Raw genomic sequence first — 18663 nt, forward strand, 5'->3', positions numbered from 1 at the left:
GAAGCCGGAACTGGGGAGGGAATCACGCTGAGCATGGGATCCGCCGCGGGCTGCCCCAAGGGTCCCGCGGGTTCAGCGCCGTTTCCAACACCGTCCTGAACAGGGACTGTCTCGGCTTGAGGCGATGAGGAGTCCGATGGAGGCAGCGGAGGGGCCGAAGGGGCCTCCTCCTCCCCTGAGCCAGAAGCTGGAGACGCATCCTTGTTGCCTAGCAACAGCTCAGGGACCAGAAGTGCTGTCTCTTCTGCAGTGTCAGATGCAGGCTCTGACAGGGGTGGGGAGGCTGGTGAAGCCATAGGTGGGACCGCCTGGAGAGTCGGAGACGGGATCGCCTGGAGTGATGGCTCTGGCAGGGGCATGGAGGAAGCCTCAGAGACCGGTGCCACCCCCATGTGTGAAGGAGGCGGAGTCTGAGAGGCCAGCTGTGGCTTGAGCGGCGCCGCCTCCTCCCATCCCCCCCGAAGAGAGAGAAGGGGGAGAAGGAGAAAGTTGCCTCTGCGCAGGCTCCGGAGAAAGAGTAAAAAAAACTTCTTCGTACGGCGAAGTTTCAGCCCCCCCCGCCACAAAGCAGTGGGGGCTGGGAAGCAGAATGTCCTCCCCCACCGGGTCTTCTCCCAGGGACGGTGGAAACGGGGTCTGTCCATAACAGTTAGAAATCCATTGAAAGATAGCTGCTCTGCGTTTCAGAACTGGGAAAAGCTTTACAAATGCTGGGTAGATAGAAGGAAGGACACGTCCCGGGCTCCAGACGAACTGGAAAATGGAGTCCATGCACTCCCAGACAAAAACATCCAAAGCGTACAGGACATCAGTAAAAAACCCAAAAAGCTTTGCCCATCTAAAGAACTCATAGAGATCTGTTTTTGACAGAAAAAACCCATCTTCTCTACACCAATGTTGCCAGAGGGCAATGAGATTCCCCTCTGAAGGAGTAAATTGAATCTCTTCTGGCAAGGCATGTGTCTGCCATATGAAAAGCCACAACCTACGACGGGCTAGTTCATCAGGGATAGAAAAATGAACAGTACCTTCTGAAAGAGTCCAGCTTGCTCTGGTCAGCTCCACAGGTCTGCTGCTCTTTTCTATCATCTTTCCTGAAGGTTTTCCAGAAGAAGGTTCTTTTTGTTGGCAGCCTTGGCTGTGAACTCTGTCCAAATCAGGATCTTCAGTTCTTCAGCTCCTGGCCTGAATCCACTTCTGTGGTTGCTTCAAAGCAACCATCAAATGCTACACATACAGGATTTTTACCCAGTGCAGCAATTTTGCTCCTCTGGTCTTATCAAATTAATTTCTGCTCTGACACGAGGGGTCACCAGATATTACTGTGCGTGAGTGGGTCACTGCTGGTGAGAGAGAGACGGTGAATCTTGTTTCTTGATCAGAAGGCTGAATTTATTGATATATTATATATAATACATTATGACTATACTAATAGGAATAAAGAGAGAGGTTTGCAGAGCTGCTAGGCTAGGCTAAGAATAGCTAGAAAAGAAATCTATAACAAAGTTGTGCCCAAGGACTCAGTCCCCGGCTCGCACTTTGTGTTTGGCCCTTAATTATAAAAAAGAAGCATGAGCCAATCAAGAAACCCCTGTTGCATTCCACAGCATCTGATAATAATTGTTTACATTCTCTTCTGAGGCCTCTGGCCTCCAGAAGACGCAGAAATCTGAAAGAAAGGATTTCTGTGAAGAAATGTCTGCGACAAGGGGGGAAAAGTGTGAGCACAAACCCGAGGAAGCAAGATGCCAGGAAATATGTTCACCCTCACAAAGAGCTAATTAGCAAAGCAAGGCTCTGCTTGCCACTGCTTACTCACACCAAGACAAAATAGGGGGTTTTGGGTGGCTGTCACCTTTCCTGGTACAAAGACGTTCTCTGTGAACTGATATAAAGGCACCTACCATCAACCACGGCAGCTTTCCATGGAAGCAGAGAGAAAATAATTATTTTCTGAGCAACCACCACTCTACTTACCCAAAAATGGCAGCTAAAACCCCATTTTTTAACATTAAGGAGATAAAAAAGGAAAAAGAGATGATAAGAAAACCAGCCTGAGGACAGACAACAAATCAGGCAACCACCAGGATACTGCTGGCTCCTGGCACAAGCGATGATTAATTCCAACCTGGATATAAAACAAGCCTGCACTAGTCCTCTGCTGTCTGGTATTGTCCCAGGATTATGGTAATTAAGCAATTTGTATTACCTGATACTGATAAGAAAAATAAAGCCCCGTTTATGACACCGTATCCCCTAGATTTTACATGGTAGTTACTGAGGCATTCTTGTTACCTGGTGAACATAATATTCGAGATCATAAAGCGCCGCGACTTTCTCATCCAGCATGGAGGCAGAGCTGTTGAATTTGCTGATTAATTTAACCATAATTTCATAATCTGTTTCTATCTTCATGTTCAGCTTTTCAAACTCCTCCTTTAGTTGCTCTATGGGCCGGAACTTCTTCCTCACCTCTTTCTCTCGGGCCTTGGAAACAAAAGGAGGAAAAACCAGATGTGAGATAACAAGATAGGAGATGAAGAGAGACAAGACAGACACAGAAAGGAATGCCAGCCCCAAAATTCACAAAGGGAACCTGGTTGTCTGTGTCAATGGATTTATTGCTCTACATCAGAGGTGCAGGGGCAGGGTCCTTCTGAGAAGCCCAGGAACCCAGTTAGCTGTGATATACACACAATATGAGTGAACAGTAGAGCTCTGTGCACCACTTCTACATCTCTACAGCATTTGTGCACTATTTCTACATGCCATTTCCATCCAATTCAACATCAACCCCACAGGCAGCAGTACTGCTGTTCTCTGCTTGCCTGCAAGTGGATCTTCTCAAAACCTGGCTGCAAAAAGCCCTGAGGCACCTCCCTGATCTTACAGCTGAACCTCTCTGGAACTGGACATGAGGCTGGAGAGCTCCAGAGGTCCCATCCAGCCCAAAGTGCCCAGTGACTCCAACGAGTTCTCAGACACAGACAAAGATGCTTTTGCCTTTCCAAGCATTGAGCAAATTCCTGGAAGGGTCTATCTCCTAGGGAGAGGTGTGAGGATAGAAGCTGTCAGAAAGGGAGGCAGAAGGAGCAGTGATAAGCTGGGGGCAGCTGACGTGCTGTGTCATGGGGCTTGGCCAGCACACAGCCTGTCCTGAGCTCATCTCCCTCGCAGTAACAGCACCCCAAGGGCTGCCCTGAGCAGAGAGCTGACACAAAACATGTGATGAGGAGGAAAGGCTCTGTCAGAGATCTCAAAGAGCCCCAGAGGTGCAGGAACATCAGCACTGGTGGCACTGGGGACAGAGCCTGCTGCTGCAGGGGACAGAAGCAGCAGAGAGGCCATGCTGGAGCTGGGCTGCCCCAAGGACAGGAGAAAGGCAGAAAGCCCCCTTTGGAAGGCATTTGTCGCAAATGCCAAGATGTGTTTGTATGCGGAGTGAGCCTCAGCTGGAGGGTTTGCACTGTCCTGCTCCCCATGAGGGATCAGAGAGGGCTGGAGGAAAACCAAGTGAGCAATGGAGGTGAAAGCTGTGTCAATGGAATGATAAATTGCCAGAGGTACCACACCCAACCCATCCCTCCCCGAGCTGCCTCTGGCGGAGCACAGAGAGGCTCGGTGTAACTCCGTTTCCTCTGATACTGAGCTTTCAGGGAAGGATTTGCTCTCTGCAGGAGTGACTGCAAATGGAATACTTTAGGTCCATTAGATGTAGCTGCTTTTAGCCCAGTTGCTGGGACAAAAGCTATTTTAACAGGGGGTTTTAAAATATGGCTTATTTTCACCTAATAGAGTATCACTAATTTTTGCATTTCAATGATCCTCATTTCCAGCAGCCCTTTTCAGCAGCCCTGCAATCAATCAGCAATGCTGCTATGGAAATAATCTCCAGCAAATGAAATCATGCCGTGCTGCCACATAAGGGAAGAAAAAGCCTTTCTGTGACACCAGAACTTTAGAGCCTTGACTCCTCTTTCAGTTTTTGTTTGAGTAAGCCAAGACCAAGACAGCGGGAGGAGCGAGGGTTAAAGAAATACTGCTGAGGGGGAGAAGGGAAAGAGGCTCTGATGCACCTGATGAGTCACACATCTTCCCACCTATTTACTTCGGGTTGTGGGTTGTTTTGTAACTAAATGGACAACTTGGAGCTTGTGTAAGGAAACGTCAGCCCCTGCTTCACCATGGCCACTTGGGTTTTGCTATCCAGAGCACAAGGTTGGAAACCCAAAGCAAGGAGAGTAAAAGGAAATACCCTCTGTAAATACCGTCAGCTGCAATCCAGTTCCTTTTGGGGTCTGCAGACATTTTTGTGAATTGAGCTGCAGTGAAACAGATAAATTACATTGTTCAGAGCAGCTGTGGCTGCCCCTGGATCCCTGGAAATGTCGAAGGCCAGCTTGAATGGGGCTTGGAGCAACCTGATATAGTGGAAGGTGTCCCTGCCCATGGCAGGGGTGGGACTGGATCAGCTTTAAAGGTCCTATCCAACCCAGACCACTCACAGAATCTTTGAGTCGTACAGAAAAGTCAGGGAACAATATAACTAATAGGTTAATAAAGGTATTTCAGGTCCATATTCACCACAAAATTAGTTTGCACAGTGTTTTCCAAGCAATCATTTTAACCATTGTGTTTCAGCAGAGTGTAACAGGGTGTTTTCAGATCCCTGCAATGTGCATTGCTTTAGAAATGGGAAACTCACCTTCCTTTCTGCCTTCTCACTTTCCTTCATTTTAGCCAAGGCCTTTTTAAGCTCCTCAGATGTGAATGAATTTGCATCGAGATCAATCTTGCCCAGCCTTGCAGAAAAGACAAAACAAACAAGAACATGTAATGAGTGAAAAACGGCCTCAATTCTATTTTCACTGTGACATTCTAGCAATGGCTAATGGCAGGAGGAAAGGAATGAAAAAACCTACTATACTCAAGAAAAGATTAGACAAAGTGCTGGATTCTGTGTCAGGCTCACAGACAACTCCCCCTGAAAATAAAGGGCTCTGCTGACCCAAATTCTCAGATTCCACCACAATAAAAACATCTGATGAATTGATACCTCAGAATTTTGTGTTGCAATTGAGGAACAACCCCAGCGCCACTATATAACTGCAGAGGGCCTACAAGCTTCAACTTGCAGATTTCAGCTTATGAACATTGTACAAAGAGTCATTGGAGACCTCAGTACCTTTCTAGTAAGGGAAGGGACTACAGAGAAGTGGGAGAGGACTCTTGGTCTGGAACTTTAGTGATGGGACAAGGAGAAATGGGATCAAAGTGCAAGAGATAGAAGAGGTTTGATGATGGAAAGAAGTTCTTTACTCTCAGGGTGCTTGTCCCTGACACAGGGACCAGTGCAGAGAGGCTGTGGAGAGGCCCCATTCCCAGCAACGTCCAAGGCCAGGTGAGACAGGGGCCGCAGCAACCTGCTCTGCTGGGAGCTTGATCAGCTTGGAACCAGAGGATATTCAGGGTCCCTTCCAAGCTAAAAAATTCAAGGATTTGATCATTCTGCCATCCCCATCTCCAACTGAATAGCAGCCCTGAAACTTCAGTGACATCACAGCTCCCAGAGGGTTCCAGGTGGAACGTCCAGGACCTGGAAACGAGCACAGCAGACACTTCACCGGCTGCCAAGGGTCAGTTGCTGCTCACCCAGCACTCTGACCCTCAGCGTTGAGCTGCTGCTGCTGCCTGGGCTTTTTCTGCCGCCTGCTCCGGAGCGCCAATCCCAGCACAATGTGCTCTTCTGTGCCAATGGGGGTACAGTGCCATGCCAGGCAGGGGGCACACAGCTTGGGCAGGCTGCAGCCATGTGGGAATGGATGGTGGAGGACAGGAAGCCCACTGGGAGATTGTGCTGCCCCTTGCAGACTGACAGAGACACTGTGGAGGACATGGAAGTGGACCTGGGCCTGGATGAGGAAGAGATGATGGAGGTGGACTCCTCCTCTACTTCCATGTCCTCCACTGTTGAGGACATGGAAGTAGACGAGGAGGACAACATCAAAGAGATGGAGGTGGATGAGGAGGATAACACAGAGGAGATGGAAGTTAACATAAAGGATGAGGAGGAGCCCATGGTCCTTGGATGAAGATGCAGCCCCACAGGTAAGACAGGCAGATGCTTCCCACGCCCTGCCCACACACACACTGGGTCCCCTGACGCCAGGCTGGGGCTGGGCTGGATGGCCCCGCTCAGGGACACGGTGCCCGCAGGGGGCCTGGATTGTGCTGCCACAAGCACCAGCCCCGGCCTGCCCTGCCCTTGCCTGGGGCCACGCCAGCCCTGCTAACCCCGGCCCAGCCCCTGGGGCCCAGCTGCCAGCCCTGCTGGGCCCAGTGCTGCCGGCTAAGTCCAGCTCTGCTGCTTCCTTTCTTCCAGGACTGATACACATGATGGCACAGATGCCACGCCTTTGTAAATACGTTTGAAGTTTAGAAGTTCCTTGTAAATATGTTTACTACGTGCGAAGTTTTTTGTAAATACGTTTTCAAGAATGTTAGCCCATCGGATCCCTTGTAAATATGTTCTGTACATTGTTGTTGTTGCTGTTATAACAATTGTTATGACACATGTTCTGTAAATCTGAGATTTGCCGATCTTCAGCAAATAAATACTGTTTCTTTTTAAAACCTGACTTCTCTTGGCCATTCCTTTGGGCACAGGCAGCCTTTGCCTGTGGGTTCCACTTGTGGGTTCCACTTGTTCCGCGTTCCCAGGGCTGGAGGTCCCTGGGGGTGTTGGCACGGCCACACCGGGGCTGGGGGTCCCTGTGCACAGGGGCTCCCACTGACACCACTCCTGGCACTGGGCACTGCTGCTCTTCCTGGCCTGGGGCACAGCGCTGTCCCCAAGAGCTCAGCTCTCACCAACTCTCACACAGGAAGCTCTCACAGCACTGGCCCCTGCAGCCATGCCACCAAAGCAGGCAGCAAACCTTCAGCCACCCTTCCTGCTGCAGCCACAGGCACTTCTGCGCCCAGAGCTGCCAGCAGCCCACAGCCATCCAAAATCCACCTGCACGCTCTCAAGCCCACCACAGCCTTGAAAACTGGGCCACCTGCACCTGGGCTGCTGCAGGGGCTGATCTTTAAGCCTTGCAGCCTCCAAAGACCCTGGGCTCTGCTTCCCAGCCTGTTCTGCACTGCCCTGAGCCCGCATTGTTCCAGAGACAAAAGCCAAGCCAGGGCATCCTCACCCTGCCTGCATTCCTGCTGCTGCCAGCGGCCACGGGCCCCTGGGCCCCACTCGGGTGACAGCTGCACGGACAGGGCAGCCTGTGCTGCTTTGGGCCTTTGGGCCCTGCAGCTGGTGCTGCTGCTGCTGCTGCTGCTGCTGCTGCTGCTGCTGCTGGGGGCCATGGGCCCAACAGGGCCCCCAGCTCAGCCCCTGCCCGGGCAGCTGCCCCCAAAGCCCCACACTCCCTGAGCATCCCCAGCACAGCTGCCAGCGGGAAACCCCATGGGCTTCAGGAAAGAAATTCCCCATAGTGACTAAACCAAGGGGTCCAAGGGGAAAGTCAGCACAAGCTGATGTTTACATCAACTTGACAAAGATGCCTGCCGAGCAGGTGAGATCTCCAGAGCCTCTGGCAGTGCTTGCTCTGCACGTGAGCCTGTGGGACACAGCACCGGGCTCAGGCCAGCCCTCAGCCCCTCACAGATGATCCCAAGGAGCAGGCTTAGAAAGCAGTTTCAGACCACTGCCTGCAGATATTTCAAAGGACTACATGTCATTCAAGGAAGCCACCTTGCACATTTAGTTTTGGTGTCGTGGCATGAGAAGCCATGACGTTGTCTCTGAATGTGCGCTCAGGGCACTTCCACTGCCATCCCATAGGGAACACAAATGATAGGCCTCTGCTTTCAGCACTTCTGAGCTCCTGACCCAGCAAGGAAGTCTGAGGTAAATGCAGGAACTGAGTGCACCAGGGGACCTGGCCTCTAATAAAAGGCATAAATTACTCAGGCCACTCAAACCAATGCCTTGCATGTCTGTACATTTTTTGTCCTTCTCTCATCCTTCACGTTACTTTCCCCAAAACCTACCATTGGACGAATGGTCAAGGCATGCACCATTAGGGCATCCTTACACCGTGGTGCCAGCCTATATAAGGCTAACAGTCAGGGTGTGGTAGAGGTGCTAGTAGGCTCCCAAGTTTTTCAACAACAAACTTGAAAAAGATCCGTGCATTATATGTGGAGTGATGGGGCATTTTCAACAGATTTGTTAAAATAAAGGCTATCACCAGGGACCTTCTAACTCTCACAGGCACTGTCCTCACTGCCCCCTCGTCCACACGCTTTCCAACACCAGCTAAACCGCTGGCCTGCGGGAAACCCCACACAGACACAGAAAGGCCCCGCACGATGACACCAAACGCGAGGCCGTTCCGCCCCACTCTCCCCAACACCGTGGAGAACCAGCACAGTGACCTTCTCAGATCCAGCGGGACAGCTCGATCGCTGCAGAAAACTCGACAGAAGACAGCTCTGCCCTGGAACCCAAAGGCAGCTGCTAAGAGCCTTTTCAATTCCCTACCACGATATTTATGTTCACCATATTCCAACAGGCAAATACAGGCCTGAGGAACATCCCAGAGACATTTTGATTTAAACCAACACCGGGGAAGGGATGGAGACACTCACTATACTACCTGAGGTACTCGCCTTGACGTCTTTGCAGGAGATAACTGTCCAGGGTCTATGCTTACTCCCTCCCCTTTTCATTCCAAAAGGAACAGTTACAGCCAGAGCCAACCTCCTACGGGGCATGATCCCCACACCAACTGATCCAATGGTGTTGTGGGCACAGATTACAGGCCCAAATAGACCCATTCTAAAGTGTGCTTTGTTATGTAAGGGGAGAAATAGACGTCTCTTGGGACTATTAGATACAGGAGCTGACATCATCATAATTTCCCGCTCTGATTGGCTAAAGAATCGCCCCTGGTTCCAGCTGCTGGGGTAATTTTAACCATCAGGAGAGCCACTACCAGCTTCTGGAGTCAAGGTACCATCTGCAGGGAAGGTCCTGAGGGCACAGTTGCTACAGTAAAATCATTTGTCTCCTGGGCACCAATAACACTTTGGGGAAGGGACCTCTTGTCCCAATGGAGGAGAAGGCTAGAGATCTGTCATGGTTTGATGCTCGCACAATGCCAGTGCCCCCATGAAAATACACTCTCCCTTGTTTCTGCTGTTAGATGTGATCAGTAATAAGTAAAGGAGGGTCCCACTTAAAAATAAAGAAAACTTTATTAACTAAACTACAACTATAAGTAAAAAGAAACACACAGGGAAAATGAAGACCTGCCAAAAACTTTTCCTCCTCCCCCCACCAAATCTCCAGTACATCTATCCCCAAATCACCAACTCTTGGTCCAGCACCCCCCTTGAGATAATCAATACTCAGTTCATCAAGAGGAGTGGAGTCCTTCTTGTGCCATAGGCTTCCCCAGCAAACACCATTGAAACCTCGTGTGTTCCCACGTCACTCGTGGCACCGCCCAGAGAACATCTGCCATCGTGACCTCTTCCTTCCATCTCCAGTGCTCTCACCACTGCACATGGACCAGAGCTGCTTCTAGGGTCATCTTTTCAGGATGATTTGTCCCGTTCCAAAAAGAGCACAGTCTCACTTTTGGGACACCTGTCTCCCCCAAATTCCACCTCCTGGGGCCGAGGGGTACCAACAATGTACCCTCTTGGCTCTTAGCCATTGTCTCCCCCTGGATGCAGTCTCTTTGTCACAGGAAACATGTTTCTGTCCAGGGCTATAACAAGAAGAGTCCAGCTAAGGCCACTTCATCATCTCTTCCCACCTAAGATTCTTCTCTCCCAACGTCTTTCACTTGCCCAGACCTTCATCACACTTGCCCATTTCCTTCTTAATCTTCCACTCTATCCCTCTTCTAGGGAAGGTTACTTTTCTGTAAAGGTTTTATTGTACCAAAAGGGGTTAAAAACTCAGGCTCTGCCTGCCTGGAGACTCCCACAAGCGGCTGGACACCTTCTCGCTGCACCCCCCCTTTGTCCGCAAGCCGGGCTGTTCTGCCAGGACATGATATTAAATTTCAAGGCAGTCCAGGCTCTCTCTCTCTCTGTCTCCTGGGGGGGTCTGTCCGATGCCTCCTGGTGCTTCTCTCTCTTTAACCCCTCCACACTCGGCGCCAGGCCTACCTCTCCCGGCCGCATGGCTTTTACCCTCCCCCGGCCCAGCCAGCAGCTGGGACAGGGGAGAGATCCGAACTCTTTCCCACCAGAAACCCAAAAGAGCTTCCCCCGGGGCATGCTCTGCTTTTGAACCCCTGTGTTCTCAGAAGCGTGACAATGTCCCCAGCAGCCAAACCAGGTGCCAATATTAAAATCTGAAAACCTATTGGTGTGACGACAGCATCCCAGAAAACTTACTTCCTCTCAAACCACGGAAAGATCCTATCAACTCCTCAGGATTTCTAGACGGTGCAACTGAGCAGCACGCCACACTTTAGTCAACCTGGAAGATCAAAGACCCCATATGGGTGGATCAGTGGCCCCTCCCAGGCAGAAAGTAAAAGGCCCTGAAGTCCCTCATGCAGCAGCAGCTCTCTGTGGGCCACGTTGTACCATCTACTAGCCCCTGCAATGCACCTGTGTTTGACATACAAAAGCCTGGCAAAGACAAGAGGCGGCTCCTGCAGGACCTCAGGAAAATCAATGAGGTCATTGAGGACATGGGCGCCCTCCAGTCCAGCCTGCCCTCAGCCTCCATGTTACCTCGAGCTTGGCAGATGGTTGTTACAGATCTAAATGACTGCTTTTTTGAATTCTCCTTGCACCCAATGAAAGCCCCTTGTTTGCCTTTTCTGTCCCCAAATCGACAGCACCTTTACAGAGGTACCAGTGGACTGTAATGCAGTAAAGAATGAAGCAGAGCCCAACTATTTGTCAACGGCTTGGAGCCCAAATTCCCTCACCCTTGCGGAAAAAACATACTAACATTATTATTTTTATTACATGGGTGATACATTAGTTTGTGCAGAAGCTCAAATCATTTTGGATGTTGCAGTACAAGATGTCATCACGGCAGTAGAGCAGAAAGGTTTTGAGATTGCAGTAAATAAAGTCCCAAAGACACCCCACTGGAAGCAACTCGGCCTAAAAAGCACAGAGAGAACCATCACACCCCAAACACTGCACATCAAGGACATCCCAAAGACTCTTCCAGAACCCCAAATGCTCTGTGGAAGCATCAGTTGGGTACATTCACTGCTGGGAATCACCACAGAAGATCTCATGCCGCTGTTCTTCTCCTTAAAGGCAGTGAAGGACTCGATTCCCGTGATCACTGACACCACAGGCAGAAGCAGCTGTACAAAAGGTATCCTGGGTGATTCAAACCAAACAGGCACACAGATACCACACTACGTTTCTTTTCTCCCTGGCAATCCTTGGTGTAAGTCCAAAATTCCATATATTTTTGTTTCAGTGGGACTCAACTATCTCAGATCCCCTGATAATAATTGATTGGGTTTTCAGAGCACACTAACCTACTAAAATGATAACAACCCCACAGAAAATTATTGCACAACTAATTAGGAAAGGTAGGAAACATCAGTGCTCCCTATCAGGAACAGACCTTGTGAATATATACTTACTTCTCACTCAAGAGCACCTCAATTGCCTACTTCAAAAATCTGAACCACTGCAATATGGCTTAGATAGTTTTTGAACAGGCTGGGATCAGCCACCAATTCTACCATCAAAACATTCCTGCACTGCTCAGGATGTTCAAAATTACCTGAGACCCAGCAAGATCCATTTTAGCCACCTGCCCAAATTGTCAGAACATGGCCCTGCTTCTGTCAGAGCTGAAGTCAATCCAAGAGGACTAGAGAGTCTCCACATCTGGCAATCAGACATCACACACTAAGCCCCTTTCGGCAGATTAAGTACATCCACGTCTCAATCGATGTCTTTTCCAGTGAGATTTTTGCCTCTGCCCATGATGGTGAAAAATCAAAGACGCTATAAAACATTAATTTTTAAGTTTTTCCACCTTAGCATATCCACAGAAAATTAAAACTGAAGATGCTCTTGCTTATGCCTCACACTGATTCCAACAAGTTTCTGACCATTGCGGTATAAAACATATCACAGGCATACCACACTCCACCACAGGACAGTCCATAGCCGAGAGGGCCAACTGATCCATCAAAAGGATCCTTGATCAACTGAGAGGGGGAGTCCAGATATTATCTCCCATTGAGACATTGGCCAAGGCCTTTTACGTACTCAACTTTTTGAACAACTCATTTATGGAGAAAACTCCCTTAGTCATAAGGCATCCTACTAATTCAGCTGCAGCCCAATTAAAAGAACAGCCACCTGTGTTGACCAAAGAACCTGAATCTAAACAATTTATGGGCCCTTTCCCATTGATTACTTGAGAAAGAGAAGATGCCCTTGTCTCTACAGCAACACTCCTAAGATGGATCCCAGCAAAATACATTAAAACTGTTTCTGCGAACCGCGAGGCAAATACCAGAGCCACCATCAGAAGAACAGAATGGAAGCCTAAGAGAGACAGCAGCATCCCGAGAAAGAACAAGGAGAAGGACAGAAGAAGATCTCCTAAGCAGCGTTGAACACACACACCAAAACCAAGATAGCTCAGACACCACTAACCAGGTTCTATGTCTTAACATTTGTAAAAATTATATTTAAGCATTGACATATGGTTCTTCTAATAAGCTGTGTTCACACCCTTGCCTTATAGAAGAGAAAGTTTAGTGGGACCACAAATTAAGTTCCACCTTCTAATCTCTTCATCTGTCTACTTTTAGTACACCCAAACCTCCAGATATTAAATTACCAAAGTCAGAGGATGCTGCCGTTGGTTGCTGCTGCAGCAGGAATCTGGATGCTCCTCACTGAGCCACATGCCTTCAGCTGGGCGCTTCCACAGACGAGCCACAAATTCTTGTCCATGTACAAGCCTGTCAGGCATTTGAGGGCATGTGTTTTTTCTACCTGCTGTCACATAGGGAGTCAGCATACCAGGGCATCCAGCTGCTGAAAGATCAAGGAAACAAGATGCAGATAGAAGGCAACAACGACTGGTTCAGTGGACTTTGCAACCACTGGGGGATGAAAGCCTGGCTTTCATCTTTGCTTAAGACTGTTGTGTGGGTGTTGTTTTTCTTATTCATTGTGTTGGTTATTTTATCCTTTTTTGCTAAAGGCCTGCAAAACTCTATGGCAGAAGACTTCTTTATAGACAACAAAAAGGGGGGAGTAGTGAGGGCCCAGGGGCCTACCACTGGAACTCTAATACCTCAGGGCAAAGTGACCAAGGAAAAAGAGAGACACTGCTCTGAATGCAACGGTCTCACCCATGGGCATTTTCAGGCTCATGGCGTTTTATTGGTAACACCCGGTTCAACTGCTGTATTTTCCTTATATGTATTCCCCCTAGAATGTCCTCACCTCTGCTGTAAAGTTTTAGTCCTGGCTTTTTCCACTGTCCCCTGCTTTTTCCCCCAATTTTCCCTCTGAGTGCCAAGCCCCATTTTGTCTCCGTTCCTGGACGCTCTTCAGTGCAATCCACTCAGGTGTTTCCAGTTCCACACAAAGATCCCTCTCTCGCCTCGTTCACCAGCAGTTTAAGCAAGCACGCTCCCAGCTCTACGTGTGCAGGTCACACACAGAGGTTGCTGTGGGCAGGCTGCAATGCAGGAAGTGAGTGCAACAGAGAACCTGGCCTCTAATAAAAGGCACGAATCCAGCAACCCACCAAAAAAAAGACTTGCAAGTCTCTACTTTTTCCTTATCCTCTCAGTCCTCATGCCACTTTCCCCATCATTTCTGACTGGGAACATGGCTTCTCTCTCTCCTGTCTGCAGGTCCAGCCACACGTACGACCCTGCAGGAACAGCCTCACCCACAGGGAAGTGGAAGAGCACACTATGTGAGGAAATTTAGTGACAGGACAAGGAGGAATGGGATCAAACTGCAAGAGGTAGAGGAGATTTGATGATGGGAAGAAGTTCTTTACTCTCAGCGTGCTTGTCCCTGACACAGGGACCAGTGCAGAGAGGCTGTGGATGCCCCATCCCCAGCAACGTCCAAGCCCAGGTGGGACAGGGGTTACAGCAACCTGCTCTGCTGGGAGCTTGATCAGCTTGGAACCACATCATCTTGAGGGTCCCTTCCAGGCCAAACCATTCAAGGATTTGATCATTCTGCAGTCCCCATCTCCCTCTGCACAGCACCCCTGAAACTTCAGTGACATCACAGCTCCCAGAGGGTTCCAGGTGGAACGTCCAGGACCCAGAAACGAGCACAGCAGACAGTTCACCGGCTGCCAAGGGTCAGTTGCTGCTCACCCTGCACTCTGACCCTCAGCGCTGAGCTGCTGCTGCTGCCTGGGCTTTTTCTGCCGCCTGCTCCGGAGCGTCAATCCCAGCACAATGTGCTCTTCTGTGCCAATGGAGGTACAGTGCCATTCCAGGCAGGGGGCACCCAGCTTGGGCAGGCTGCAGCCATGTGGCAATGGATGGTGTGGGACAGGAAGCCCACTGGGAGATTGTGCTGCCCCTTGCAGACTGACAGAGACACTGTGGAGGACATGGAAGTGGACCTGGGCCTGGATGAGGAAGAGATGATGGAGGTGGACTCCTCCTCTACTTCCATGTCCTCCCCTGTTGAGGACATGGAAGTAGACGAGGAGGACAACATCGAAGAGATGGAGGTGGATGAGGAGGATAACACAGAGGAGATGGAAGTTGACATAAAGGATGAGGAGGAGCCCATGGTCCTTGGATGAAGATGCAGCCCCACAGGTAAGACAGGCAGACGCTTCCCACGCCCTGCCCACACACACACTGGGTCCCCTGACGCCAGGCTGGGGCTGGGCTGGATGGCCCCGGTCAGGGACACGGTGCCCGCAGGGGGCCTGGATTGTGCTGCCACAAGCACCAGCCCTGGCCTGCCCTGTGCTTGCCTGGGGCCACGCCAGCCCTGCCAGCCCCGGCCCAGCCCCTGGGGCCCAGTTGCCAGCCCTGCTGGGCCCAGTGCTGCCGGCTGAGTCCAGCTCTGCTGCTTCCTTTTTTCCAGGACTGATACACATGATGGCACAGATGCTACACCTTTGTAAATACGTTTGAAACTTTTGAAGAGTTCTGTAAATACGTTTGAAAGTTTAGAAGATTTCTGCAAATACGTTCCTTCCATTTGAAGTTCTCTGTAAATACGTTTTGAAGATTGTTAACCCATCGGATCCCATGTAAATATGTTCTGTACATTGTTGGTGTTGTTGTTGTTATAACAATTGTTATAATGACACATGTTGTGTAAATCCAAGATTTGCCGATCTTTGGCAAATAAATACTGTTTCTTTTTAAAACCTGACTTCTCTTGGCCATTCCTTTGGGCACAGGCAGCCTTTGCACACTTGTGGGTTCCACGTGTTCCGCGTTCCAAGGGCTGGAGGTCCCTGGGGGTGTTGGCACGGCCACACCGGGGCTGGGGGTCCCTGTGCACAGGGGCTCCCACTGACACCACTCCTGGCACTGGGCATTGCTGCTCCTCCTGGCCTGGGGCACAGCGCTGTCCCCAAGAGCTCAGCTCTCACCAGCTCTCACACAGGGAGCTCTCACAGCACTGGCCCCTGCAGCCATGCCACCAAAGCAGGCAGCAAACCTTCAGCCACCCTTCCTGCTGCAGCCACAGGCACTCCTGGGCCAAGAGCTGACAGCAGGCCACAGCCATGCAAAATCCACCTGCACGCTCTCAAGCCCACCACAGCTTTGAAAACTGGGCCACCTGCATCTGGGCTGCTGCAGGGGCTGATCTTTAAGCCTTGCAGCCTTCAAAGGCCCTGGGCTCTGCTTCCCAGCCTTCTCTGCACTGCCCTGAGCCCGCATTTTTCCAGAGACAAAAGCCAGGCCAGGGCATCCTCCCCCTGCCCGCATTCCTGCTGCTGCCAGCGGCCACTGGCCCTGGTCCCCACTCGGGTGACAGCTGCAAGGACAGGGCAGCCTGTGCTGCTTTGGGCCTTTGGGCCCTGCAGCTGGTGCTGCTGCTGCTGCTGCTGCTGCTGCTGCTGCTGCTGGGGGCCATGGGCCCAACAGGGCCCCCAGCTCAGCCCCTGCCCGGGCAGCTGCCCCCAAAGCCCCACACTCCCCGAGCATCCCCAGCACAGCTGCCAGCGGGAAACCCCACGGGCTTCAGGAAAGAAATTCCCCATAGTGACTAAACCAAGGGGTCCAAGGGGAAAGTCAGCACAAGCTGATGTTTACAGCACCTTGACAATGCTGGCTGCAGAGCAGGTGAGATCTCCAGGGCCTCTGGCAGTGCCTGCTCTGCACGTGAGCCTGTGCGGCTGCTCCCAGTGGGACACAGCACCGGGCTCAGGCCAGCCCTCAGCCCCTCACAGATGATCCCAAGGAGCAGGCTCAGAAAGCAGTTTCAGACCACTGCCTGCAGATATTTCAAAGGACTACATGTCATTCAAGGAAGCCACCTTGCACATTTAGTTTTGGTGTCGTGGCATGTGAAGCCATCAAGGTGCTTCTCAATCTGCACTCAGGGCACTTCCACTGCCATCCCAAGGGGAGCACAAAGGACAGGCCTCAGCTTTCAGCACTTCTGAGCTCCTTACTAGCAATGATATCTCAGGAGGACGCAGGGTTTGCAGGCCCAGGGGCCTATTACTGGAACTATAATACCTCACGACAAAAATGACAAATTAAAGTGAAGTGAGACAGCCCTCAAAATACAATGTTTTATCAGTTTTATCAAGGCTTGCTGAATGCACCGTTGGCACCCTCCAGCAGCATGAGGGATGAGGGCTGGCTCAGCTGCTGAAGCTCAGGGGACATTTTGAAACCTCTGCATCCAGAGCCACCAGAGCAATCAATGGGGAGACAGCCGCCTGCAGTGCAGCATCCTTGGGTGATTTTTTAGTCCTCTGGGTGGGCCACCCTTTACATCATGGGCAGCTCTGGGTAACAAATTATCCAAAGATGAGAGGGATACATAATTTCGAGTTAGGGAGGTTCTCCTTTTAGAGGGGAAGACTGTTGCTAAGGGAAGTTGGAAGTTGTTTGTTCACTGGCTCTTTAAAGAGTTCCCAGTCATTTTTGTGTGTTCTGTTCATCTTATAGCATTCTGGGACTGAGTTAGGGAAAGTCTCTATTTTTAGAAAACTCAGGGTGTTAGAAGAGTTGCAAAATTTTCCCCACTTTTTCATATGATTTATAGAGTTTTCTGAAAGGTTCAAAGTTCTAATATTCAACCCAGACTCTTTTCTGCCCCTGGAATTCCTGACCCCACTGATACCAAGATAAGGATGAGAGACGGAAACTGCTGTAAAGCACAGACAAGCCACCTGCTGTCTGACATCTTCCCTCCTTCTCTACCCCCTGCCCACGTCTGTAGTGATCACACAGGCCTGGATTCTACCCTAACCCATTCTCCAGTACCTCTCCTCCCTGGATCCCCCTCAGATAGCTCACAAAATGGAGTCCCTCCTTTGGAAGGGGTTGTCAATGTCAAACTCCCTCCCACCCCCAGCTCTCTCATCGGGTCTTCCCCCTGTTTGGGTCCTACCCCTGCATCAGGTACCACCTCTGCATTGGGATATCCAGAGCTTCCTTGCCTACTCCCGCTGCCCTACCCCCTCCAACTCAGCCCCGTTGCGGATCCCACACTGTCAGAGCCGGAAGTGTGAGGGGCGGTAACCGGAAGGCCGCCATCTTGGCTACCAAAGGCCCACAACACCGGGCCTGGCCAGTCACCCCAAGGCCCCGCTCCTCTGCCAGAGACCAAGTTCCCTCTTCTGGAGAGGAGAGGGAAGGTTCATCTCACCTTCAGCATGAGCCTGAGGATTCTTGGCAGAGGATGGAGAAGCTGGCAGCTGAAGAGGGGGACTGGGAATTGGTAGCTAAAATACAAGCAGCACCGGTGCAGTACCAGAGGGGGGCTAACCCCCAATGGGAAGCTGTCACACACGGGAGATGAAAGACCGTTATAAAGCAGCGAAAGACCATGGGACGGGCTCACTGTATTTTAATAATTTCTTAAATGGAGTCATTGCTTCACATGTAATGGGGCTCACAATCTGCACCATTTTATGCACATCCTACTTTCTCCACTGAATTTGTTCTGTGAGAAGGAATGGGGAAAAATCTAATACAACAACTATTAAAACACTATGCTAGGGAAGACAGGCGGGCACACCTAACACTAGTCCATCTAGCCAGGGAGGAATATTTCATTAAACCTGCGAATCACGCAAGACACCTTCCTGAGCTGTGTTAGAAGAGATAAAAGTGCTGCAAACACAGCTCTCATGCAGACACCCAATGGAGCAACACCTACTCTAGATTTCACAGACAATCTGCAGGGACCTGGGAATACTTTATAAATTTTAGTGACCGCCTTACACAAGCAATAGAGAAGCAAGTTGAACATCTAAAATTCAGGAAGGTACTACTTCCTACCCTTGCTGAAACAAATCTTAACAACACCTGAAAAGACATATTACCCTCTCTACCCCTCACCCCAAAACCTACCATCGCACAAATGGTCGAGGCATGCACACTTAGGGCATCCTTACACTGTGATGCCAGCCTACATAAGGCTACCAGTGAGGGTAGAGGGTAGAGGGTAGTAGAG

The 18663-nt window shown here is 50.5% G+C and overlaps 1 protein-coding gene across 1 annotated transcript in view; it reads right to left on the reverse strand.

Annotated features, from left to right (window-relative positions):
* Positions 1-2274: 2274 nt before the first annotated feature.
* The window catches only part of LOC134413656 (nucleotide exchange factor SIL1-like), a 33327-nt gene continuing 16938 nt past the window's right edge, over positions 2275-18663 (reverse strand). The window contains exons 2-3 of the mRNA XM_063147716.1: positions 4706-4802; positions 2275-2487 (exon numbers count right to left, since the gene is read on the reverse strand). Coding sequence (XP_063003786.1) covers positions 2275-2487; positions 4706-4735 — 243 coding nt within the window. The 5' untranslated portion in view covers positions 4736-4802. The remainder of the gene's footprint in view (positions 2488-4705; positions 4803-18663) is intronic.

This window comes from Melospiza melodia, unplaced genomic scaffold (assembly GCF_035770615.1).
Source record: "Melospiza melodia melodia isolate bMelMel2 unplaced genomic scaffold, bMelMel2.pri scaffold_47, whole genome shotgun sequence".
In the NCBI taxonomy this organism is placed as follows: domain Eukaryota; kingdom Metazoa; phylum Chordata; class Aves; order Passeriformes; family Passerellidae; genus Melospiza; species Melospiza melodia.